Raw genomic sequence first — 25,763 nt, 5'->3', positions numbered from 1 at the left:
TGAGGGTTCCCCCCTATAGGATCCCGGAGGCCAGGAGGGAGGCCATCCAGGCCGAGGTACGCCGGATACTACAGCTCGGTGTCATCGAGGAGCCTCGCAGTGCCTGGTCCAGCCCGGTAGTCCTCGTACCAAAGCCAGATGGGAGCTACCGGATCTGTAACGACTTCCGGAGGCTGAACCACGCATCTGAGTTCGACGCCTACCCCATGCCCCGGGTGGACGAGCTGATTGAACGCCTCGGACCAGCCCGGTACCTCACGACCCTGGACCTGACCAAGGGGTATTGGTAGGTACCGTTGACCCGGGCTGCCCGGGAGAAGACGGCGTTCTCGACTCCAGGGGGGCTGTATTAGTACACCATCTTACCCTTCGGAGTACCTGGCGCTCTGGCCACCTTCCAGCGCATGATGGACCAGCTCCTTAGGCCCCACCAGGACTACGCCGCCGCCTACATCGACGACATAATCGTCCACAGCCCCAGCTGGGATGTCCACATCCGCCAGCTGAGGGCGGTGCTGGGGGAGCTGCGGAAGGCGGGCCTCACGGCCAACCCAGCCAAGTGTCGTCTCCGGCTGGAGGAGACACAAACCTGGCGTACCAGGTAGGGCGTGGGACCATCCGACCACAGGAAAGCAAAGTGACCGCCATTCGGGACTGGCCCCAACCCCGCACCAAAAAGCATGTGAAATCATTCTTAGGACTCGTCAGGTTTGCCCTTGAACGACCTGACCCGGAAGACCCTGTACCGCCGTCACCGGACTTTGCTTCCCCCCTCATAGTGCACACGGACGCTTCGGAGGTGGGGCTGGGAGGAGTCCTGTCCCAGGTCCGGGCCGGAGAAGAACACCCCATCACCTACATCAGCCGGAAGCTGCTGCCAAACGAGAGAAACTACTTGACTGTAGAGAAGGAGGCCCTGGCCATCAAGTGGAGCCTCGATAAGTTGAGGTACTACCTCCTAGGGAGGGAGTACACCCTGGTCACCGACCACGCTCCCCTAAAATGGATGGCCGGCGCCAAGGACACCAACGCCTGAGTGATGCGGTGGTTCCTGGCCCTCCAGGACTTCAGGTTTACGGTGGACCACCGACCGGGCAGGGAGCACGCCAACGCCGACGCCCTATCGAGACGGGATACCTGCCTGGGCGGGTTCCTGGGCTACCCGAGGCCTGAGCAAGCGGTGAAGGAAGTCTACAGTGGTAGACGGCGTGTACCGCCGTCACCCACCAGACGGCGAAAGTGGGTGACTGTAGGACTACCCCACTCTCTGTGTAGGACTACCCCACTCTCTGTGTAGGACTACCCCACTCTCTGGGTAGGACTACCCCAATCAGCCCCTCTGGGTAGGAATAGCCCACTCAGCCTCAGGGTAACATGCTGCTACAGGGGCGGGGCTTTCTTCAGCACTGGGTCTTTTTTAATCCCAAACAACACATACCAGAGCCTGCTCTGACACTTCAAACACCAGGGGTCTCATTTATAAAACTGTGCGTGGGATCGTTACTAAAAGTGTACGTACGCCCAAAAGCCAAGTTTTGCGTGCGCCAAAAAATATTCCGATTTATAAAACCCTGCGTACGCACACCATACGCAATCTTTGCTTTATAAATCACAGACTGCCTACAAGTGTGCGCAGCTGTATCAGCTTCACGTTCCGCCCTGAACACGCCCCCTTTTAACCATAAATGGTCAATGCAAATGACCTCATGAATGCGATCTGCATATAAAACAGACTCAGATGCAAGTATTATGTCTTGTCGGAAACAATGGCAGAAATACTGAAAAAAGCGAAATTTCACGGAGGTTGAAATGGAGACACTTGTGGCTGAGATGGAGGCCCGAAAAGTAGTTGTGTTCGGCGGTCACGGGATTGGGATCGCCAACAACCAAAAGCAGAGTGAGTGGCAACATGTTGCTGCAGCAGTGAACTCAGTCAGTAGCACGGAGCGCACAGTCCCAGAATTAAAAAATAAGTGGTCTGACATAAAGTTACATATTTTTATGTAGCCTACCAATAAATCGTTATGGTCCCTAAAGACCCTCTCCCTCCGAATCCTGCAATTTGCATGGTCCGCCAGAAGTGCCATATGGTGCAGCATTACCACGGCGCTCACCTCTGTATTTATAGGGTTATGGTAACAAGACTGACTGAGAACACCTTGGATAATCAGTTTGTAATCACCCACGTAAAATGTTCTTGAACATAACCCCTTTTTAATGCCTGATTTGTCATGAAAAGCATCAAGGGTAACGGACAACGATTGTGATGAGGAGTGTGGCTTGGTTTTCCACATTTAATTGACATTTGATTGTGTGTTTACAGTGTCACATAAAAATATTATGTTATTGACACATGTTTGACAGATGCTTTATTCCATGCAGTCGCGCCGTCAGTAGACACTTTGGAGTGACGGGATTAAATATAGAGATTTCTTTTTATTTCCCAATTATTCTGATTACATAGATTTAACGCATGATAAGTGTTGAAATTCAATTTATGAAGGGCGATGATAAAACATAATCGTTCTTCTCACTCTACAATTCTTCTGTCTGACTTCAGTTCACCACCACACCATCTGTGTCGCCAATTCTCCTTTTCCTCCAAACCATGTGTACGCATGGGTCAGAGTTTGCTTAGGGCTGCGCACATTCTCCCTTCAAGTTGGTTTTTTATAGATCACAACCTTGGCGTGGAAAGTCACGTACGCCAATTTCAGCCCCGTTTTGTGCGTACGCAACGGTTATAAATGAGACCCCAGACCTGTATCCAAACACTCATAGGTCTCCTTGCCTTTCAGCTGTAGCCTAACGCACACCCACACACACACACACACACACACACACACACACACACACACACAGTCTACGTGATACGCAGGTATAAACTGTATACCCACTTAGAAATCTCCAGCTTTTTATGCATACTCACTTAGAAATGCGCAATGACACATATCAATTTCGATAGTTCTGTTGAATTTATGAATGAAAACATGACCGTTCTGTCATAGAACTGCCATACTTTCATTCATAAATTCAACTTGAGCACTGTGTCTCAGATTCCATTATGTAGACCTGACGTCACGTCACCTAGACGACAGCGTATCAACTCAGTTGGCGCCGCGGTGATATCCAACGGCTCGACAGTAAATACGAAGTGGAAGCAACAAAATACCCTTAGCCATTTTTTGAAAACGCAGATTTTGTGTTGCTGTGTGGTGCTGTAATAAGTATTAGTGTGAGACGTAATTTATTCTTTAAGTATTTTTGTATGGGAAACGTAATTCTAAGCTCTTTATTTTCTTATTTGGGCATTTATTGTTTCTTATATATAGTTGGGTATTTTATTTTATTGAGTTGTAATTGTTTCTGACGAATGACCAGCTCTGTTTTTTCTAGTCTTTAAAACTCTGAACAGAGCATGCAGCAGTAGCAATAAATTAACTATGCAAAAGACTCAAGTTTTTATATCGACAACTGATATATATTTATTGATTATTTATAATTAATTTGACTGTTTATTGTCCTAGAAACTGATGACAATATTGGACGCTGCACAGACACTGACCACTTAGAATTTTTTGTTGATTAACAATTCGCTAAATCACAAAGCAATTACAATGTGGTCAAAATAAGTGGAGGCATTCACTAAGCGTTTTTACACTGGCAAATATGCCTGTCTTATTTGAAAAAAAACTCTGCCATGGTCCGCGCGTTTACACTGACCGAGGTAATATACCCTCTTGACTTCGCACCCCAATGTCCCCTTTCGAACCCTACACATATTGGGGGTTTCATTTTCATGTAAAAGCGATTAGAAGGCCCTTAGAAATACCCCCTCGGTTTTATACAGGCATGACAGTGAAATTGTAACACCTGCCAAGCAGCGACCGTACCTACTTGGCAGTGTAAAAATGATGAATGAACCCGTTTCACTTCATTGACACCAGATTAAAGATAACGTGTGACCAATTAGTTTTTTGTAAACTATTTAGAAATATAAATAGTTTGTATTCATATTCAAAAATGTACTTCAGTCATGCATATGATATATGTTTGAAACAAGCTATAGGTTTAGAATTTGTTTCCCGGAATCCCAACAGATATGCCTTGTTTAAAAAAGGAGTTATGTATTTATAAAATTAGGACTCATTATGTTATTATATGATATACTTTTTAACAGGTGTGCGTGAAATGTATTTTACACGGAAGAACTGGATGTAGAGGGTTGTGCAGGTAGACTTATTACTCCTAATACTAGAAGACTTAAACTTACCCAGCGTGCATTCACTACCATGCCTTTTGAGGGGCAGAGACGAGGACAGCTTACCAGGACGACTTTCCTGTCCGCTACTGCATGTCGGAATTCTTAAAGATGCCAAGTCTGAAAGATAAATTAAGAGAATCAGCAAATTACTGAAATAAAGAAATTAAACTTAGTTTAATACTGGTCAAGCAAATTGTTTCAGCGTTTGTTCAAAGTGTCACAAATTAACAAGCATTCAAGAGTTCCCTGCGTGTAGTAAACCTCCAGATTTAAAGTCAACCTAAAGCCTACATTAAGTACACTGTCAATACAATAACAAACGACTATCACGAATGGTGCACGTCAATGTTTAAACAATTGTACGGGTAATTTGGCAAGTGAGTCACAAAGTGAGTCTTTATTACAGACTCACTTTTTTCTCTTGATCATCGCCTTGCTTGATCTAGGAGGAATTCGTTTTTTATTAAGCTGTTGTGTTTTGCACATCCTCTGCTTTTTTTTGTCTTACGTGCCCTGGTGACTTAAGTTTCTTGACTGGGCTCCAGCAGGAGTACATTGATTGGGCTCCGCTCGCAGCTTCACCTTAGCCCATAAGGTGAAGCATAGACGGCGTAGCCTACATGAAATAGAACGATAGTTATGATATTATAACTCTAGTTCTATGATTATAGGCGTAGTCGTCTAGTTTCCCACCTGCTGTACCCTCCAAATGCTGAAAGAATAGCGTGGAGGATGAGCGGCGGTATGCGCCGCCATATATACACGGTACCGTGTATATTGTGGGTGCATAGTTGAATAGCATAGTTGGGACAAGCCCATAAGGCTACGCCGAGACGGCTACGCCTACAATCATAGAACTAGAGTTATAATATCATAACTATCGTTCTAACTGGCAGCTATTTGTGTAACCTTCAAAGTGTTCCATTCTGTTGAAAATAACAATACAAAATCACATGTTGATATATGTTGCAGTTCTGACCCACTCTATAGAAAATATCGAGATATATATTGTATATCGGCATTCAGCCAAAAGATATCGGGATATCATATTTTGCCCATATCGTGCAGCCCTAGACCACATTCCAAATCAGCTCGCCTGAGCTTCCATTTTTTCAAAGGCCAACAGGATACCTAGTGCTCGTTTTACGCCGAACACAAGTTTTAGCCACTGGGAACGATAGGCAGGCTAGGGGAACTCATATTAATGTTAGAAAACCTCATAAAGAGAGATTTTCATGCCAAGGGACCTTTAAACTGCTGCCCAGTCACACAACATGATAGTTACCTTGGCCGAGGAATTCATTGGTTACACAATAGTCTCACAAACATCACCGTATGAGACCAGCAGATTGATTCCTGACATGTTCTGAAAGACCATCAATAGAATTTGAATGCATACGATAATTGTAAAAAAACATGCTGTTCTTTGTCTGCTCTGCTGCTTGCCGCTTCTCGATGGAATGCCAAAATTATTCTGGGGTATCTGTGCTGCCAAGTTCCTACAAGTTACCAACCGGTGCATCCAGGGAAAAATGGCTGTGTCGAAAATACTTTTGACCGTTAATTGCAAAATGCAAACTTGTGTATTTGGACCGCACCAGATGACGTATCACAAAGACCCGAGGGCACAAAGACCCAAGAACACAAGTACCGACAAGATCGCAGAAGGCCAAATGCATTTACAATCAACTTTAAAATGATTGATCACAAGCGTGGGAAGGATAAAATACCAAAAAGTGACAGACGACCAGAGGCGTCACTATAGGTAATGCAGTGCTACTGCTACTCAGCTATCAGCCCTTTCCTACTCTATTTTCTATTATGTGACCCCAATTTCCCTTTCTGGGGGAAAGACGTAACTATTGTGGTGCAAATTAGCGCTCAAGCTTTAGCAGTCACTCAATCAGTCAATCAATCAGTCACTCAACGCAGCTGATCCCTGAATTTGCTGCGTTACTGTTTTGGGGAATCTGCGTTCAGCAGTGGAATAAACCATTTTTGTTCATGAAGTGCATAGTTAAAAAGGTATTTAAGACATGATTTACTTGTAAACAAAACAACACTTTTCATCCCAGGCTTTGAGGGCCCTCCCCCCATTGGTGCCCTGGGTACCCAGTCCTCCCCCCCACTATGACGCCTATGTGTGTGTGGGTGACGTACGTTACCTTTCAATAACCGACGAGTCTCGAACGGTAGTTCCTCCAGGTCTTCCAGACCTCTCAGCAGGTCCTGTGCTGTGGCCTCTCCTGATGGTCTTCGGCGCCTCCACAACACCAACATCTTGTATTTCTGCGTGGCTACAGATCTATGTTTTGCCTTGATGTCGTCCAGATCTGTGATGCTCAGCTCCAGGTGGATGGCCGCCTGCGTCCACTCCTTTCCCAGTGTTTCGGCCACCTTCAGGAGCTGTTCATTGGTCAGACTCAGAGCTTGCCCTGCGAAATGGGTTTCATAGTCGGGAAAAAGGAAAAAGACAATCCACATGAACCACTCAACCAAAATTTTTATATTACCACTTTAGAAATGGGGGTGAGGGTTAAGGTGAGGCTAGAAACCTGAACCACACCTATAAAAGGTATCCTGTGACACTAGTATTAAAGGTTTTCTAACATAAATATGAGTTCCCCTAGCCTGCCCCAGTGGCTAACACTTGTGTTCGGTTTAAAACAAGCACTAGGTGTTCTGCTCGCCTTTGAAAAAACTGAGGTTCAAGCACGCTGATTTGGAATGTGGTCCCATATGTCTTCATAAAGGATCTAAGCTCCTTCCCTTTCTCTGCCTTGCCCGCCGAGAGAATTTGGCCTGCCAATGAGACATGACGTGTGAGCGCCACGTGTGTGTGTGTGATTAAACACACTGTAACGCAAGTGTTGCTTTGGTATTACGGTATTATGGGGCATAACACGTCGGTTCTTTGACGTCTGTTTTATTTCCACAACGAGAGTGTAGTTGGAGTTATCTCAGCCACGGTTGAGAAGGAATTGGAGGTAGGGAACTTTGGCTTTGACTCCCTGAAGTACATGAACTGCGACATGCTGCCTGCCACCGGTTGCCGCGAGGCACCACCGCCGCGGAGCACCACCGCCCGGCAGCGAGCAGCCGGCAGCTTGCGGTTCAGTCTACTTCAGATTGATGTGGAAGTGGAAGAACCAGAGACAAAGTCGTTTGTGATTCATAATATCGTCTGGAGGCGCACACAGCTTTTGGCCGTGATAATATGTATGATATGATATAGATATATATGCATTGTATGATATTATTTAGATATAGAGCTCCAGGACTATAACGGAAGTGTTGTACACTTCCTTGTTATTTGGATAACCGTTCTGCTGTTGGTGTTATGGCGCAAAACACATCAGACTCTCGTCTCTGGTATTTCTACAACGAGACTCGTAGTGGGGGTTATCTCAGCCATGGTTGAGAATGAATTCGGGGAAAGGAACTTTGGCTTTAACTCCCTCAAGAACATGAACCACGACATGGAGGAGAAAGGGATTGTTGGCCGCGAATGTCTCCCGCTTGTGCCCGCAATTCTAAGCTCTTTATTTTCTTATTTTGGCATTTATTGTGTCTTATATATAGTTGGGCATTTTATTTGATTGAGTTGTAATTGTTACTGTGAACAGAGCATGCAGCAGTACCAATAAATGACCTATGCAAAAGACTCAAGTTTTTATATAGACAACTGATATTTATTAATCGATTATTTATAATTAATTTGATGCTAGATTTTAATTTGACTGTTTATTGTCCTAGAAACTGATGACAATATTGGACGCTGCACAGACACTGACCACTTAGAATGGTGTTTTTTTCAATAAGGCTTTTAGCAATTCTCTAAATCACAAAGCAATTACAATGTGGTCAAAATAAGTGGAGGCATTCGCTAAGCGTTTTTACACTGGCAAATATGGCCGTCTTATTTGAAAAAAAACTCTGCCATGGTCCGCGCGTTTACACTGACCGAGGTAATATACCCTCTTGACTTCGCACCCCAATGTCCCCTTTCGCACCCTACACATATTGGGGGTTTAATTTTCATGTAAAAGCGATTAGACGGCCCTTAGAAATACCCCCTCTGTTTTATACAGGCATGACAGTGAAATTGTAACACCTGCCAAGCAGCGACCGTACCTACTTGGAAGTGTAAAAATGCTTAATGAACCCGTTTCACTTCATTGCCACCAGATTAAAGATAACGTGTGACCAATTAGTTTTTTGTAAACTATTTAGAAATATAAATAGTTTGTATTCATATTCAAAAATGTACTTCAGTCATGCGTATGATATATGTTTGAAACAAGCTATAGGTTTAGAATTTGTTTCCCGGAATCCTAACAGGTATGCCTTGTTTAAAAAAGGAGTTATGTATTCATAAAATTAGGACTCATTATGTTATTATTAGAGCTGTCAAGCGATTAAAATATTTAATCGTGATTAATCGCATTAATGTCATAGATTAATCGCAAATTATTTTTCTATGCTAAATATCCCTTGATTTTTTTGTCCCATAATTCTTCTCATTTTAATTCTCTTATCAACATGGTGAAGTGCATCGGCTTGCCTTGTGCAAATGATTTTTTATTGATAACAACATTGGCATATACTGATCAAAACAGGACGATACAAAAAAAGAGCCTATAGTGCAATTAAACGACTTCTTTGAACAAATTTCATTTGATAATAATTGCGTTTCATTTTAACGCAATTATTTTTTTTAATAAAATAATTGCGTTAATCACGCAATACAATTTTTATCGCCGTTAAATTTGGTTTGCGTTACTCCGTAAATAACACATTTAACTGACAGCTCTAGTTATTATATGCTATACTTTTTAACAGGTGTGCGTGAAATATATTTTACACGAAAGAACTAGAATGTAGAGGGTTGTGCAAGTAGACTTATTACTCCCAATACTAGAAGACTTAAACTTACCCATCGTGCTTTCACCACCATGCCTTTTGAGGGGCAGAGACGAGAACAGCTTACCAGGACGACTTTCCTGTCCGCTACTGTATGTCGAAATTCTTAAAGATGCCAAGTCTGAAAGATAAATTAAGAGAATCAGCAAAATACTGAAATAAAAAAATTAAACTTAGTTTAATACTAGTCAAACAAATTGTTTCAGCGTTTGTTCAAATGGCACAAATTAACAAGCATTCAAGAGTTCCCTGCGTGTAGTAAACCTCCAGATTTAAAGTCAACCTAAAGCCTACATTAAGTACACTGTCAATACAATAACAAACGACTATCACGAATGGTGCACGTCAATGTTTAAACAATTGTACGGGTAATTTGGCAAGTGAGTCACAAAGTGAGTCTTTATTACAGACTCACTTTTTTCTCTTGATCATCGCCTTGCTTGATCTAGGAGGAATTCGTTTTTTATTAAGCTGTTGTGTTTTGCACATCCTCTGCTTTTTTTTGTCTTACGTGCCCTGGTGACTTAAGTTTCTTGACTGGGGTCCAGCAGGATTACATTGATTGGGCTCCGCTCGCAGCTTCACCTTAGCCCATAAGGTGAAGCATAGACGGCGTAGCCTACATGAAATAGAACGATAGTTATGATATTATAACTCTAGTTCTATGATTATAGGCGTAGTCGTCTAGTTTCCCACCTGCTGTACCCTCCAAATGCTGAAAGAATAGCGTGGAGGATGAGCGGCGGTATGCGCCGCCATATATACACGGTACCGTGTATATTGTGGGTGCATAGTTGAATAGCATAGTTGGGACAAGCCCATAAGGCTACGCCGAGACGGCTACGCCTACAATCATAGAACTAGAGTTATAATATCATAACTATCGTTCTAACTCGTTGTGTAACCTTCAAAGTGTTCCATTCTGTTGAAAATAACAATACAAAATCACATGTTGATATATGTTGCAGTTCTGACCCACTCTATAGAAAATATCGAGATATATATTGTATATCGGCATTCAGCCAAAAGATATCGGGATATCATATTTTGCCCATATCGTGCAGCCCTAGACCACATTCCAAATCAGCTCGCCTGAGCTTCCATTTTTTCAAAGGCCAACAGGATACCTAGTGCTCGTTTTACGCCGAACACAAGTTTTAGCCACTGGGAACGATAGGCAGGCTAGGGGAACTCATATTAATGTTAGAAAACCTCATAAAGAGAGATTTTCATGCCAAGGGACCTTTAAACTGCTGCCCAGTCACACAACATGATAGTTACCTTGGCCGAGGAATTCATTGGTTACACAATAGTCTCACAAACATCACCGTATGAGACCAGCAGATTGATTCCTGACATGTTCTGAAAGACCATCAATAGAATTTGAATGCATACGATAATTGTAAAAAAACATGCTGTTCTTTGTCTGCTCTGCTGCTTGCCGCTTCTCGATGGAATGCCAAAATTATTCTGGGGTATCTGTGCTGCCAAGTTCCTACAAGTTACCAACCGGTGCATCCAGGGAAAAATGGCTGTGTCGAAAATACTTTTGACCGTTAATTGCAAAATGCAAACTTGTGTATTTGGACCGCACCAGATGACGTATTACAAAGACCCGAGGGCACAAAGACCCAAGAACACAAGTACCGACAAGATCGCAGAAGGCCAAGTGCATTTACAATCACCTTTAAAATGATTGATCACAAGCGTGGGAAGGATAAAATACCTAAAAGTGACAGACGACCAGAGGCGTCACTATAGGTAATGCAGTGCTACTGCTACTCAGCCCTTTCCTACTCTATTTTCTATTATGTGACCCCAATTTCCCTTTCTGGGGGAAAGACGTAACTATTGTGGTGCAAATTAGCGCTCAAGCTTTAGCAGTCACTCAATCAGTCAATCAATCAGTCACTCAACGCAGCTGATCCCTGAATTTGCTGCGTTACTGTTTTGGGGAATCTGCGTTCAGCAGTGGAATAAACCATTTTTGTTCACGAAGTGCATAGTTAAAAAGGTATTTAAGACATGATTTACTTGTAAACAAAACAACACTTTTCATCCCAGGCTTTGAGGGCCCTCCCCCCATTGGTGCCCTGGGTACCCAGTCCTCCCCCCCACTATGACGCCTATGTGTGTGTGGGTGACGTACGTTACCTTTCAATAACCGACGAGTCTCGAACGGTAGTTCCTCCAGGTCTTCCAGACCTCTCAGCAGGTCCTGTGCTGTGGCCTCTCCTGATGGTCTTCGGCGCCTCCACAACACCAACATCTTGTATTTCTGCGTGGCTACAGATCTATGTTTTGCCTTGATGTCGTCCAGATCTGTGATGCTCAGCTCCAGGTGGATGGCCGCCTGCGTCCACTCCTTTCCCAGTGTTTCGGCCACCTTCAGGAGCTGTTCATTGGTCAGACTCAGAGCTTGCCCTGCGAAATGGGTTTCATAGTCGGGAAAAAGGAAAAAGACAATCCACATGAACCACTCAACCAAAATTTTTATATTACCACTTTAGAAATGGGGGTGAGGGTTAAGGTGAGGCTAGAAACCTGAACCAAACCTATAAAAGGTATCCTGTGACACTAGTATTAAAGGTTTTCTAACATAAATATGAGTTCCCCTAGCCTGCCCCAGTGGCTAACACTTGTGTTCGGTTTAAAACAAGCACTAGGTGTTCTGCTCGCCTTTGAAAAAACTGAGGTTCAAGCACGCTGATTTGGAATGTGGTCCCATATGTCTTCATAAAGGATCTAAGCTCCTTCCCTTTCTCTGCCTTGCCCACTCAGAGAATTTGGCCTGCCAATGAGACATGACGTGTGAGCACCACGTGTGTGTGTGTGTGTGATTAATATGAGGGGCCGTTTAGGACATAACTAATTGAGACACTCTCACACACATACCTATGAAACACTCTTACACTCACTACTGAAACGCTCACACACTCACTACTGAAACACTCACACATACATACATACTCTTCTGAAACACTTACACATACATATGAGAAACACACACGCATACATACATACCTCTGTGGCATATACACATACATATGAAATGCTTACATTCATACAAGTGAAACATTTATACGTATCTATCTGAAACACTCATGCAAGCACATATTTGTATAAATGTTTCAAATGTATGAATAGGTTTTTCAGTTATATGTATGTATGCTCTTACATGAGGATGTGCAAGCGTTTCACATGTAGTATTCATACCAGTGATTTCAGTAGTGACGGTGAGAGCGTTTCAATAGTGAATGTAAGAGTGTTTCATAGGTATGTGTGCATGAAATTCCAAGGTCAAGGTCGGCATTTAAACCGGAAGGCGGGAACAAAGAGTGCATTTTTGAACAGCCAGAGCGCGCCAATCTGAGCCAACCGCCAAGAGCGAGTAAGAGCGTGACATTACCTCAGTAATCAGACCGTTAATAGTCAGTTATCTCACTTACACCTTACTCTTTGTTCCCGCCTTCCGGTTTAAATGCCGACCTTGACCTTGGAATTTCATGCACACATACCTATGAAACACTCTTACATTCACTATTGAAACGCTCTCACCGTCACTACTGAAATCACTGGTATGAATACTACATGTGAAACGCTTGCACATCCTCATGTAAGAGCATACATACGTATAACTGAAAAACGTATTCATACATTTGAAACATTTATACAAATATGTGCTTGCATGAGTGTTTCAGATAGATACGTATAAATGTTTCACTTGTATGAATGTAAGCATTTCATATGTGTATATGCCACAGAGGTATGTATGTATGCGTGTGTGTTTCTCATATGTATGTGTAAGTGTTTCAGACGAGTATGTGTGAGTGTTTCAGTAGTGAGTGTAAGAGTGTTTCATAGGTATGTGTGTGAGAGTGTCTCAATTAGTTATGTCCTAAACGGCCCCTCATAGATTAAACACACTGTAACGCAAGTGTTGCTTTGGTATTACGGTATTATGGGGCATAACACGTTGGTTCTTTGACGTCTGTTTTATTTCCACAACGAGAGTGTAGTTGGAGTTATCTCAGCCACGGTTGAGAAGGAATTGGAGGTAGGGAACTTTGGCTTTGACTCCCTGAAGTACATGAACTGCGACATGCTGCCTGCCACCGGTTGCCGCGAGGCACCACCGCCGCGGAGCACCACCGCCCGGCAGCGAGCAGCCGGCAGCTTGCGGTTCAGTCTACTTCAGATTGATGTGGAAGTGGAAGAACCAGAGACAAAGTCGTTTGTGATTCATAATATCGTCTGGAGGCGCACACAGCTTTTGGCCGTGATAATATGTATGATATGATATAGATATATATGCATTGTATGATATTATTTAGATATAGAGCTCCAGGACTGTAACGGAAGTGTTGTACACTTCCTTGTTATTTGGATAACCGTTCTGCTGTTGGTGTTATGGCGCAAAACACATCGGACTCTCGTCTCTGGTATTTCTACAACGAGACTCGTAGTGGGGGTTATCTCAGCCATGTTGGCCGCGAATGTCTCCCGCTTGTGCCCGCAATTCTAAGCTCTTTATTTTCTTATTTTGGCATTTATTGTGTCTTATATATAGTTGGGCATTTTATTTTATTGAGTTGTAATTGTTTCTGACGAATGAGCAACTCTGTTTTTTCTAGTCTCTAAAACTGTGAACAGAGCATGCAGCAGTACCAATAAATGACCTATGCAAAAGACTCAAGTTTTTATATAGACAACTGATATTTATTTATTGATTATTTATAATTAATTTGATGCTAGATTTTAATTTGACTGTTTATTGTCCTAGAAACTGATGACAATATTGGACGCTGCACAGACACTGACCACTTAGTTTTTTTCAATAAGGCTTTTAGCAATTCGCTAAATCACAAAGCAATTACAATGTGGTCAAAATAAGTGGAGGCATTCACTAAGCGTTTTTACACTGGCAAATATGGCCGTCTTATTTGAAAAAATAACTCTGCCATAAACTATTGACTCTGTTCCGCGCTCGTCGCCAGTCTGTGCACTTGGGTTCAGCCAAACGCGCATATTACAGAACAATCTGGCCAACAATGGACCCAGCCCAGATGGAGGACCGCATCTCCCGGATGGAGAGCGCGCTACAGCAGGTGATGGACGTCACGGCTCAGGGACAGCAAGACCTGATACGACTCCGCCAGGAATTGGCGAACGTCCAGACCGGCGCCACCCCTTCACCTCCTGCTCCAGCGGCGACCGAGACTCCGGTTCCTCTACCCCGTGAGCCTAGTGTAGGAGTCCCCGAACGCTACGATGGTGATCCTACCACCTGCAACGCCTTCCTGTGCAATTGCACAATTCTCTTCTCTCTTCACTCACTTTCGCCTCCGAAGAGGCCCGGGTGGCTTACGCCGTAAATCATCTCTCCGGACGGGCTCGTCTTTGGGGCACCGCTGAATGGCAGAGAGGTACCTCCGCCTGCCGCTCCTTCCGCTCCTTTGCCGAAGAGCTCAGGAGAGTCTTCGGAACCGGTTCTCTGGGATCCGAGGCCGGGCGGGAGTTGTTAGCCCTGTCCCAGGGACGTCGTTCAGTTTCGGACTACGCCATCGACTTCCGCACCAGGGCTCCCATGTGTGATTGGAACCCGGCCGCTCTCCGCGATGTCTTCCTACAAGGGCTGGCTGGGTACATCAAGGATGAGCTGGTTGCCTACGACCCGCCATCATCACTGGAAGCTCTGATCGAGCTTGCTACCCGCCTCGACCTCCGAATCCAGGCTCGCAGGAGAGAGAGGCGTTCAGAGGTTCCGCCACGCAGTCCTGTTCACTCTTGGTTCCCGGCTACCCCCGCCGTCCTGCCGCAGACCCCAACCGCTCCCCTGAGAATGGGGAATCCGGAGCTAATGCAGCTGGGTCGCACCCATCTTACCCCGGAGGAGAAAGAGAGAAGACGGAGGCAGAACCTCTGCCTGTACTGCGGTCAGTCTGGACACTTCGCCGATCATTGCCCGGAAAAAGCCAGAGCTCACCAGTAACCAGAGGCATACTGGTGAGCTCCATCTCAGACTCTGCCTCTTCCACAAGACCCACTCTCTCCGGTGAGCTCCTGTTGCCCTCCGGTTCCCATCCCATAACCGCACTTGTCGATTCTGGGGCAGACGAGAGCATCATGGATCGGTCCCTCGCTCTTCGGCTGGGACTCCATCCAGAGAGACTGCCAGTGCCGATCTCCGCCAGAGCCCTGGATGGACACGTGCTGGGGAGGGTAACTTCCCGGACAGATCCTGTGTGCATGCTCCTGCCTGGAGGCCACCGGGAGACCATTCAGTTCATGCTCCTGCCCACACCCAACCAGCCATCTTGGGTCACTCCTGGCTTCGCAGACACAACCCCAACATCGACTGGTTCACCTGCTCCATCCGAGAATGGGGAGTCACCTGTCAGCAATCCTGTCTCAGGACCTCTCCTCCGTATCCTGTTGCTCTCGCTCCTGCTCCAGCCTCGGACGTCTCCGGGGTCCCTGCTGTTTACCATGACCTCAGAGAGGTCTTCAATAAGGCCAGGGCCACCTCCTTGCCCCCTCACCGTCCCTACGACTGTGCCATCAACCTACTTCCGGGCACTTCACCCCCCAAGGGACGCTTGTTCTCCCTCTCTATTCCTGAGCGAGGGGCCATGGTGGACTATATCCAGAGTTCCCTAGCCACTGGGATCATCCGACCCTCCTCGTCACCGGCTGGGGCCGGGTTCTTCTTCGTGGGCAAGAAGGACAAGTCCCTGAGACCCTGTATCGATTATCGTGGTCTGAACAACATCACAGTGAAGAACCGCTATCCCCTTCCACTACTCTCCTCCGCCTTTGAGCTGCTCCAGGGGGCAACGGTCTTCACCAAACTCGACCTGAGGAACGCTTACCACCTGGTCCGAATCAGAGAGGGAGACGAGTGGAAGACGGCCTTCAACACCCCAACGGGGCATTACGAGTACCTCGTGATGCCCTTCGGCTTGACCAATGCCCCGGCAGTCTTCCAAGCGCTAGTCAACGATCTGCTGCGGGACATGATTGACAAGTTTGTCTTTGTTTATCTGGATGATATCCTGATTTTCTCCCGCAATCTCGTGGAACACGTCACCCACGTCCGCTCCGTTCTCCGTTGCCTCCTGGACAACTCCTTATTCGTCAAGGCGGAGAAGTGCGAGTTCCATGCCCCCTCCGTCACCTTCCTAGGATATATTATTGCTAAGGACAGCCTTCAGATGGATCCAGCCAAGGTCTCTGCTGTGACATCCTGGGCTACCCCGGAGACACACAAGCACCTGCAGCGTTTCCTGGGGTTCGCCAACTTCTATCCGCGTTACATCCGAGGGTTCAGCTCCATCGCCTCCCCCCTCTCGGCCCTCACCTCACCCAAGGTTCCTTTCCGTTGGTCTGATGCTGCTCAAGAGTCCTTCGAGGCCCTCAAGACCCGCTTCACCACCTCCCCCATCCTCCAGATCCCTGAACCTGAACGTCAGTTCATTGTGGAGGTGGACGCATCTGGTGTGGGAGTAGGGGGGATCCTCTCCCAGCGTTCATCCTCCGACCAGAAGGTCCACCCGTGTGCTTTTTTCTCTCGTCGCCTAACCCCCCCGGAGAGAAATTATGATATTGGAAACAGGGAGCTTCTGGCGGTGAAGCTGGCCCTGGAGGAGTGGCGGCACTGGCTAGAGGGAACCAGGGTTCCGTTCCTGGTTTGGACTGATCATCGAAACCTGTAGTATATCCGAACCGCCAAGAGACTAAACTCCAGACAGGCCCGCTGGTTTTTCGACGGGTTTAACTTCACCCTGTCCTATCGCCCTGGCTCTCGGAACACTAAACCAGATGCTCTTTCTCGACAGTTCCCCGAGTCCCCTGATGAGACGGCAGAACCCTCCACCATTGTTCCAGCCTCCTGCCTTGTCGCTGCTGTCACCTGGGAGATTGAGGAGAAGGTAAGGGCCACCTCCCTTAATCTGCCAGCTCCCAGTTCCTGCCCCCCAGACCTCCTGTTTGTTCCAGCCCCCCTCCGCTCCGACGTGCTCCAGTGGGGTCACGCTTCCCGACTCACCTGCCATACCGGCATCCAGCGGACCCAGGACTTCCTGCAACGGCGCTTCTGGTGGCCGTCACTGGAGGAGGACGTCCGGGTCTTCGTCAACGCATGTCCCGTGTGTAACCAGTGTAAGACCTCTCGCCGCCCCCCTGCCGGCTTCCTGCACCCCTTGCCCATCCCCCATCGTCCCTGGTCGCACATCTCTCTGGACTTTGTGACCGGTCTTCCCGCGTCCAAGGGCCACACTGTCGTCCTCACCCTTGTGGATCGATTTAGTAAGCTGGCCCATTTCATCCCCCTTACTAAACTCCCCTCTGCCAGAGAGACTGCGGACCTGCTCCTCCACCACGTCTTCCGTCTCCATGGATTACCCACCGATGTCGTCTCTGACCGGGGTCCCCAGTTCACCTCGGTCTTCTGGAGGGAGTTCTGCAGCCTAGTCGGGGCTACCGTCAGTCTATCTTCCGGCTTCCATCCCCAGTCAAATGGACAGACCGAGAGGGTTAATCAGGACCTGAAGACCACCCTTCGATGCCTGGTGAACCGCAACCCGGCCTCCTGGTCTGACCAACTGGTATGGGTAGAATATGCGCATAACACCCTCACCTGTTCATCCATCGGTCTCTCTCCTTTTCAGTGCGCCTACGGGTACCTGCCACCCCTATTCCCCGACCTGGAGAGGGAGTCTTCCTGCCCCTCGGTCCAAGCCCTGATCCGTCGTTGTCGACGCACCTGGACCCGGGCGCGCTCTGCTCTCTCCAAGGCTGCAGATCGCCACGCTTCTGCTGCCAACAAGCACCGCACGCCGGCTCCTGCCTACCGACTTGGCCAGAAGGTCTGGCTCTCCACCCGTGACCTACCTCTCAAGGTGGAGAGTCGCAAGCTGGCCCCCAAGTTCATTGGACCATTCCCCATTATCCGCATCATTAACCCTGTGGCGGTACGCCTTCAGCTTGAGGATCCATCCCACCTTCCATGTCTCCAGGGTCAAGCCTGTCCAGGAGAGCCCTCTGGCTCCTCCCGTTCCGCCCCCTCCTCCCCCCCAGCTCGTCGATGGGGGTCCGGTGTTCACCGTCCGGCGTCTCCTCCGCTCCCGCCGCCGTGGACGTGGGGTCCAGTATCTGGTGGACTGGGAGGGGTACGGTCCGGAGGAGCGCTCCTGGGTCCCAGCTCGCTTCATCATGGACCCCCGCCTTATCTCTGACTTCCACCGATCCCAGCCTGACCAACCTGCCCCGTCCTCCCGCCAGCCCGCTACAGTTCCACCGGCGAGTGGTTCCTCTGACCTGCCGGGGAGAAGGGACTCCGATGTCGCGTCCTCCTCCTCTTCGGAGGACGCAATCTCTGAGGCCTCGGAGGAGTTCTAACCCTCCTCCGGGCCCCCTCCACCCTCCCTGTTCGGTTTAGGACGTCTGGAGCCGTCCCTTGCCGGGGGGGGTACTGTCATGATCCGCCCCTGGTTTTCTCATTCACCTGCCTGCCACCCTGATCACTCCCAATTAACCCAACCACCTTCACCTGTGTTTCCCCTATATCAGTCCTCTCCTCCCAAACATTCCCTGCCAGATTGTCTCTTGTGTTTCACAGTGCTTTCCCGCGATTCTACTCCTGACTTACCACCGCTCCTGCCTGCTCTCTGATCCCTGCCTGTCTGACTCCTCTGCCGGTTCCTGATCCCCGCCTGTCTGACTCCTCTGCCGGTTCCTGATCCCCCGCCTGTCTGACTCCTCTGCCGGTTCCTGATCCCCGCCTGTCTGACTCCTCTGCCGGTTCCTGATCCCCGCCTGTCTGACTCCTCTGCCGGTTCCTGATCCCCGCCTGTCTGACTCCTCTGCCGGTTCCTGATCCCCGCCTGTCTGACTCCTCTGCCGGTTCCTGATCCCCGCCTGTCTGACTATTCTGCCGGTTCCTGATTCCTGCCTGTCTGACTACCCAGGTGAAAAAGTAGTATACTTTAGTGTATTACAAGTATAATTAAATTATACAAAAGTTAGTATAAGTATACTTTTACTTTTTGTGCTTAATTTAAAGTATACGTAACATATACTTTTAAAAAGTGTACTTCGCAATAGATGTCATTAAATTTAACTTTAACGTACTTAAAAATAAGTATACTAATTCTTCAATACTTAAAGTGGTATTGCTTTGTACTTTTAAAAAGTATACTTTATTTTAAGTTTATTTAAATTGTACCTAAGTGTACTTAGAAAAACTATACTAAATTGCAAATACTTATGGTGGTAATTTAGTGTACTTATAAAAAGTGTACTTTATTGTAATTTGTACCTAAGTGTACTTCTGAAAAGTACACTCATTTTCAAGTATTTTGGAATTCACTATTAAAATACTTTTTTAAAGTGTAATTTAATTTCACTTCATTAGTAGTGTATTTAAGTGTACTTCCATAAAGTGCACTTTAATGCAAATACACTTTAAGATGTATTTCAGTGTACTTAGAAAAAGTATACTAAGTTGCACATACTTAAAGTGGTATTTTAGTGTACTTCTGAAAAGTACACTTCGTTTCAAGTCCTTTGTAATACACTATTAAAATGCTTTATTAAAGTATACTGTGAGGTCCCCCCTTCACTGTAGGCGTCTTTGAGTGTTATTAATTATAATTATTCTTCATGTTTAACCTCTGTTTTTCTTTTATTCCTAGTCTGTTTTACATAGTTTTGAATGATGACTATATGCTCTGTAAGGTGACCTTGGGTGTCTTGAAAGGCGCCTCTAAATTAAATGTATTATTATTAGTGTATTTAAGTATACTTCCTTACAGTCCACTTTAATGCAAGTTAATTTTAAGCTGTATTTCAGTATACTAAATTGCAAAAACTTATAGTTGTCATTCAGTGTGATTCTGAAAAGTACACTTAGTAATACACTATTAAAATGCTTCATTTTTAGTATACTTTAATTTCACTTTATTAGAAGTTTATTCAAGTATATTTCCATAAATTCCACTTGTAAGTTGATGGAATGGGTTATTTCATACATCATCATAACCAAAGTGTTGAATTAATCAAAAAATTACAGATAAATAATACTGAAATGGCTACTTTTACTAGCTCCAACGACTAACTATTAAAGAAAATCCAAGGCTAGAACCAAAATTTGAAAATAGCAAGTTTATAACGGCCATCCAATCAGTGTGCGGCTGCAAATCGACGTCCAATGAGAATGTAGTATTTAGGTCGCCAATCGGTGGTTTACTCAAATACACTTGGCGCGGACGGTTAGTGTTCTATTTGAAATTGAGCAGTGAGCACCTAATATCTCCGGGTCAAACAATGACAATGTTTGGTTTGTTTTATTTCCAAGACGGCTCCGTTAGAGCAGAAAATACATCCGTCATACGTGATGCATACAGAAATAAAAAAATAACGGTTAACTGCAGGGAAGACCTCGAGTCGGAGCAGGGCTGGATAGAGGTCATTTGGCCTACACAACGGCGACAACAAGAGGCGAAGCCTATTGCAGCCAAATTGCTTTTCGTTGGAGGTAAGTCAGTTCCAAAACGGTAGTGAAATGATTCCGAAATACTCTTTGTAACGTCAACTAACTTTGGCTATAGTCTGTTCGAATGTTACGGTAATGATGATAGCCTAATAGAAAGAGTTGCTTTTATCGAAGTATAATGCTTGAATTTAGTAATCAAAGTAAAGTTACTGGATCAACTGGCGTAGTTGGGGCCTGTGGCGTAGCGGGGGCTACGTTTGCACCTGAGAGCGTCTTTATGTCGTATTTGTAATGTCAAATGTAGGAATGTTACAGTAATGATGATAGCCTAATAGAAAGAGTTGTTTTATAGCGGGGGCCTGTGGCGTAGCGGGACCACGTTGCGTAGCGGGGGCACATGGCGTACCGGGGGCTCAAGCACTAGTCTGTGTCAATGTAGTATATTGTTTATCTTATGCCGCGTTTCCACTGCAGGGTGCGGAACGGATCGGATCGCAAAGGTGCGGTAGGGAGGGGGCGGTATAGCCCAGCTCAGTTCCAAGGTCGCGTTTCCACTGCCGACAGTACCCTTGGTGGTAGGCCGGATGTCGATCGCCGCGGCAGCTACGTAAACATCGTAAACAACGTCTTCCTCCCCAAGAATGCAGACGAACGTCTCCACCTCCTTGTTCGCCCAAGCAAGCTTTTTACGCGACATGTTAATTGTTAATTAATTTAAGTGTTTTTTGTCATGGAACAAAATAGCACCCATGGAGTGTACTAAAATGGTACCAGAAAGAAGTGCATGTGTAGTATAATAGTGATGTATTGTAAGTATATTTCTGTAGTATTTATAAAGTACTTAGCAGTATAACAGTATTGTACTTAAAATACCCTTAATATACGCTTCCACTTTACATTATAGTATAATAACTATACTTTAAGTACATGCCTTTGATGCTTAAATTGTGATAGAAATGTACTATAAATCAATATTAAATACTTGTATTAACATAATGGCACACTTAAAAAGTACTAAATATAGTCAGAAAGTGTATTTGAATTTAATTTGAAATATTATAGAGGTATGATTATAGTGTGTTCAAAATAGACTTATATACTACTATCAATTGAACCATAATGCCTTTTTAAGTATATTTCAAACACTGGTAATATAATGCTATTGTACTGCAAGTGTGTTTCAAATGCTAGAAATCATACTTTTCACTAGTGTACTTCAGTACACTTAAAGGTTGTCAAAGGGGGTCAGATGATCAAAATTTGAATAAAAATGTTAGGATGAAGAGAAACTGTTTGAAAATGTTGTTTAAGATGTTGTTAAAGATGTATTTAAATGTACTTTATTATGCACATTTTCCCTGTCATGCCGGGCATGTTAAAAATAAACTTTTTTTCTACCTCAAGTATGTTCTAAATATTTTTTATGTTTACTTAAAAGTAATTTGAAATTCAAATTAATAATAGAAAAAATATACTTTCTGTGTACTGTTGAAGTGTACTTTAAATGTGTACTTTAAATGTGCTAACAATATACTTAGTATACTAATGATATATCATGAGTGCTACTTTAGACATACTAAAGTACAACTTAGTGTACTTATCTGTACTATTTTGAGACAACATTAAGATGAACTATAGTATGCTTTAGTACAACTTTTACATTTTTATTTGTTTTTTGTAAATATATTTAAAATACAATGGCAATACATTATGATTAAATTAGAAATATACTTCCAGTATATTCTAAATGTATTAATAGTAATCTTAAAAGTGGATTTAAGTATACTTTAAATTGAACTAAAGAACATTATAAATAAGTACAGTATTAGTAGAGAAAAGTGTACTTAAGTATATTTAAGTTAATCTTAATGGTGTCTCAAAATAGTACAGTCAAGTACACTAAGATGTATTTTAGTATATCTTAAGTAGCAATAGTGATATATCATTAGTATACTAAGTAGACCCCGACCGATATAGGATTTTTAAGGCCGATACCGATACGAATATTTTGTGATTAAAAAATCCGATATGCCGATATATCGGCCGATATATATTTAAAAAAAAAAATCCAGAAACCCGCAACAAAAGAAACAGATTTCCCTAACATTGGTTATTTGTAGTTATCCTTTAAATCCTTTTCACTCTCAGCTAACACGTAACAACAGCAAAACTGGACATGGTAGTCATGAATTAAGTCATGCTTATCGACTTTAGAGAATTGATGGGGATGTTCTTTTAATTGTTATTCAAGCAATGTATGTCTTGTGACAGTTGCCAACTTACCATAAACACACTTGCACACATAAGCTGTGTTCGAAATCATTCCCTATTCACTCCCTCACTATTCCCTATATAGTGTTTATGATATAGTGCACTATATAGGGAATGAACAAACGAGAATTCGGACACTATGCTGAACATTTCTAAGATCATTTGCGTCAGTAAATGCGCCGGGTATTTGTGTGACGCAGACAGATGCTCCCACATCATGTAAACAAACCGGGCAATCCCGAGGAAAGCTGGAGCTTGTATTGATATTGAATGCAACATTTCCTTGATCAAGTTTTTTTTTATTAATTTTGAATGTTACATTTTCTATGTTAACTCCCAATTAAATTGTTGACATTTCTAAACGAAAGCCGGAGACTCCATCATTAAATGTATTAGTTTTCGTGGTTATTCAGCTTCTTCTTCTCCTCCGGAAGAACACTACCGCATTGCATTGTGGTATACGGAGTAACATGTAGGGAACATCGTATGTAAACTCAAATTTTAGTGCATGAAATTAACCACTGAGAATTTTTTTTATTTTATTTTTTTATATTCATTTATCGGCCATTATAAATGCCGATATCGAATAGTTTGAAAAATGCCTAATATCGGCCGATAATATCGGCCTGCCGATATATCGGTCGGGCTCTAATACTAAGTACGTTTTTAGTACTCGGAAATAACACACTTTGAGTACAATAATTTTGTGCTTATGAAGTACACTGAGTGTGCTTAAATTTAGTATGTTAAAGTATACTTTTTCTTCGCCTGGGTATCCTGCTTGCCGATCCAGAATCCCAATAAACTATTGACTCTGTTTCGCGCTCGTCGCCAGTCTGTGCACTTGGGTTCAGCCAAACGCGCATATTACAGCCATGGTCCGCGCGTTTACACTGACCGAGGTAATATACCCTCTTGACTTCGCACCCCAATGTCCGCTTTCGCACCCTACACATATTGGGGGTTTCATTTTCATGTAAAAGCGATTAGACGGCCCTTAGAAATACCCCCTCGGTTTTATACAGGCACGCAGGGCCGGTTTTTGCTATGGGCAATGTGGGCGACCGCCCAGGGCGCAATCTATGTGAGGGCGCACACGAGTGAGCGCCCTCCAAAAAACTGTTGCCATATCTCTATACTACCGCCGCTCATTTCCATGTCAAAGTTGGTGGAGTGGGCGCTTGGGCGCCCTCACGTCAACTTGCTGCTGAGAGTCAGAGTCATACAGGTTATGTGTGTGTGTCAGAAGAGGCAAGAGGGAGGGGGGCGGCGGGGGATCAACTTGCGACTGCAGAGGTCGGCAAGAGGGAGGGGGGCGGGGGATAGACTGATCCTAGGCCACTGTCACGTTAAAATTGTACCGGGGGCGAAAATTGTACCGGCCTACGTCATCAGTTGTTTACATCTTGACAACCTGCCTGGCAACAGACGAAGCGATCGTCAGACGAAGCGATCGTCTGTTGCCGGGCAGGTTGCAAAAAACATTCGGCTCATGTTTCCAAAAGACGAAATAACATAATACAGATAACTGACTTTCATCCATGAGAAAGAGCTCGCAGAAATCTACCCCAATCTGTGGACTGCACTTAGAATTGGTTTGACCCTCCCAGTGACAGTAGCTGAAGCAGAGAGGAGTTTTTCCAAGCTGAAGCTTATTAAAACATACTTGAGGTCCACTATGTCCCAGGAGCGTCTCTCTGGACTTGCCATCATCAGCATCAATCATACAGTTGCACAACAGATTTCGTATGATGATGTAATTGATGATTTTGCAGCAAAGAAGGCTAGAAAAGTCAAGTTTTAGATTGCACTTCACACCTGTTGGTAATGTTAATGCCAGTTGTAAACAGGGTGAAAAACCCAGGGTGAAAAATTGTTTACTGCACAAATCTTTTTTTAATGCTCCACAGAGTAGTTTTATTTGTTCTTGTTTTTTTTTAGCTTTCTTCAGGGATTTTTCAAGCATGGTTATTAGATCCTGTGGAATCCTTGTGCAATTTACATTGGTGTTTATATACTGTATTTATCTTGTTTTTTCTCTGTTCTTGTTACCTTTTTGTATTTAAGATGATATATATTAAAATAATACAAATAATATAATATACTGTTGTGTTGGTGTCAGGGTTTGGGGGTAAGTTTTTTTGGCGACGAGGTGGGGGGGGGGGGGGATTATCACACTGCCAAGCAACGACCGTACCTGCTTGGCAGTGTGATAATGCTTAATGAACCCGTTTCACTTCATTGTCACCAGATTAAAGTTAACGTGTGACCAATTTGTTTTTTGTAAACTATTTAGAAACATAAATAATTTGTATTCATATTCAAAAATATACTTCAGTCATGCGTATGATATATGTTTGAAACAAGCTATAGGTTTAGAATTTGTTTCCCAGAATCCCAACAGATATGCCTTGTTTAAAAAAGGAGTTATGTATTTATAAAATTAGGTCTCATTATGTTATTATATGATATACTTTTTAACTGGTGTGCGTGAAATGTATTTTACACGGAAGAACTGGATGTAGAGGGTTGTGCAGGTAGACTTATTACTCCTAATACTAGAAGACTTAAACTTACCCAGCGTGCTTTCACTACCATGCCTTTTGAGGGGCAGAGACGAGGACAGCTTACCAGGACGACTTTCCTGTCCGCTACTGCATGTCGGAATTCTTAAACATGCAAAGTCTGAAAGATAAATTAAGAGAATCAGCAAAATACTGAAATAAAAAAATTCAACTTAGTTTAATACTGGTCAAACAAATTGTTTCAGCGTTTGTTCAAAGTGTCACAAATTAACATGCAGAGTTCCCT

The 25,763-nt window shown here is 44.5% G+C and overlaps 1 protein-coding gene and 1 long non-coding RNA gene across 2 annotated transcripts in view; one reads left to right on the top strand and one right to left on the bottom strand.

The window, feature by feature from the left end:
• LOC132475106 (uncharacterized) overlaps window positions 1-25,763 on the bottom strand; it is a 444,510-nt gene that overhangs the window by 55,203 nt on the left and 363,544 nt on the right. The window contains exons 49-51 of the mRNA XM_060076081.1: window positions 25,530-25,637; window positions 9,201-9,308; window positions 4,274-4,381 (exon numbers count right to left, since the gene is read on the bottom strand). Coding sequence (XP_059932064.1) covers window positions 4,274-4,381; window positions 9,201-9,308; window positions 25,530-25,637 — 324 coding nt within the window. The remainder of the gene's footprint in view (window positions 1-4,273; window positions 4,382-9,200; window positions 9,309-25,529; window positions 25,638-25,763) is intronic.
• The window catches only part of LOC132475127 (uncharacterized), a 53,898-nt gene continuing 48,309 nt past the window's right edge, over window positions 20,175-25,763 (top strand). The window contains exon 1 of the long non-coding RNA XR_009529819.1: window positions 20,175-20,723. This is a non-coding gene — a long non-coding RNA (uncharacterized LOC132475127). The remainder of the gene's footprint in view (window positions 20,724-25,763) is intronic.

The sequence above is a fragment of the Gadus macrocephalus genome, chromosome 16, assembly GCF_031168955.1.
Source record: "Gadus macrocephalus chromosome 16, ASM3116895v1".
NCBI classification, from domain to species: Eukaryota; Metazoa; Chordata; class Actinopteri; order Gadiformes; family Gadidae; genus Gadus; species Gadus macrocephalus.
This window is presented reverse-complemented; position numbering and strand designations above follow the sequence as displayed.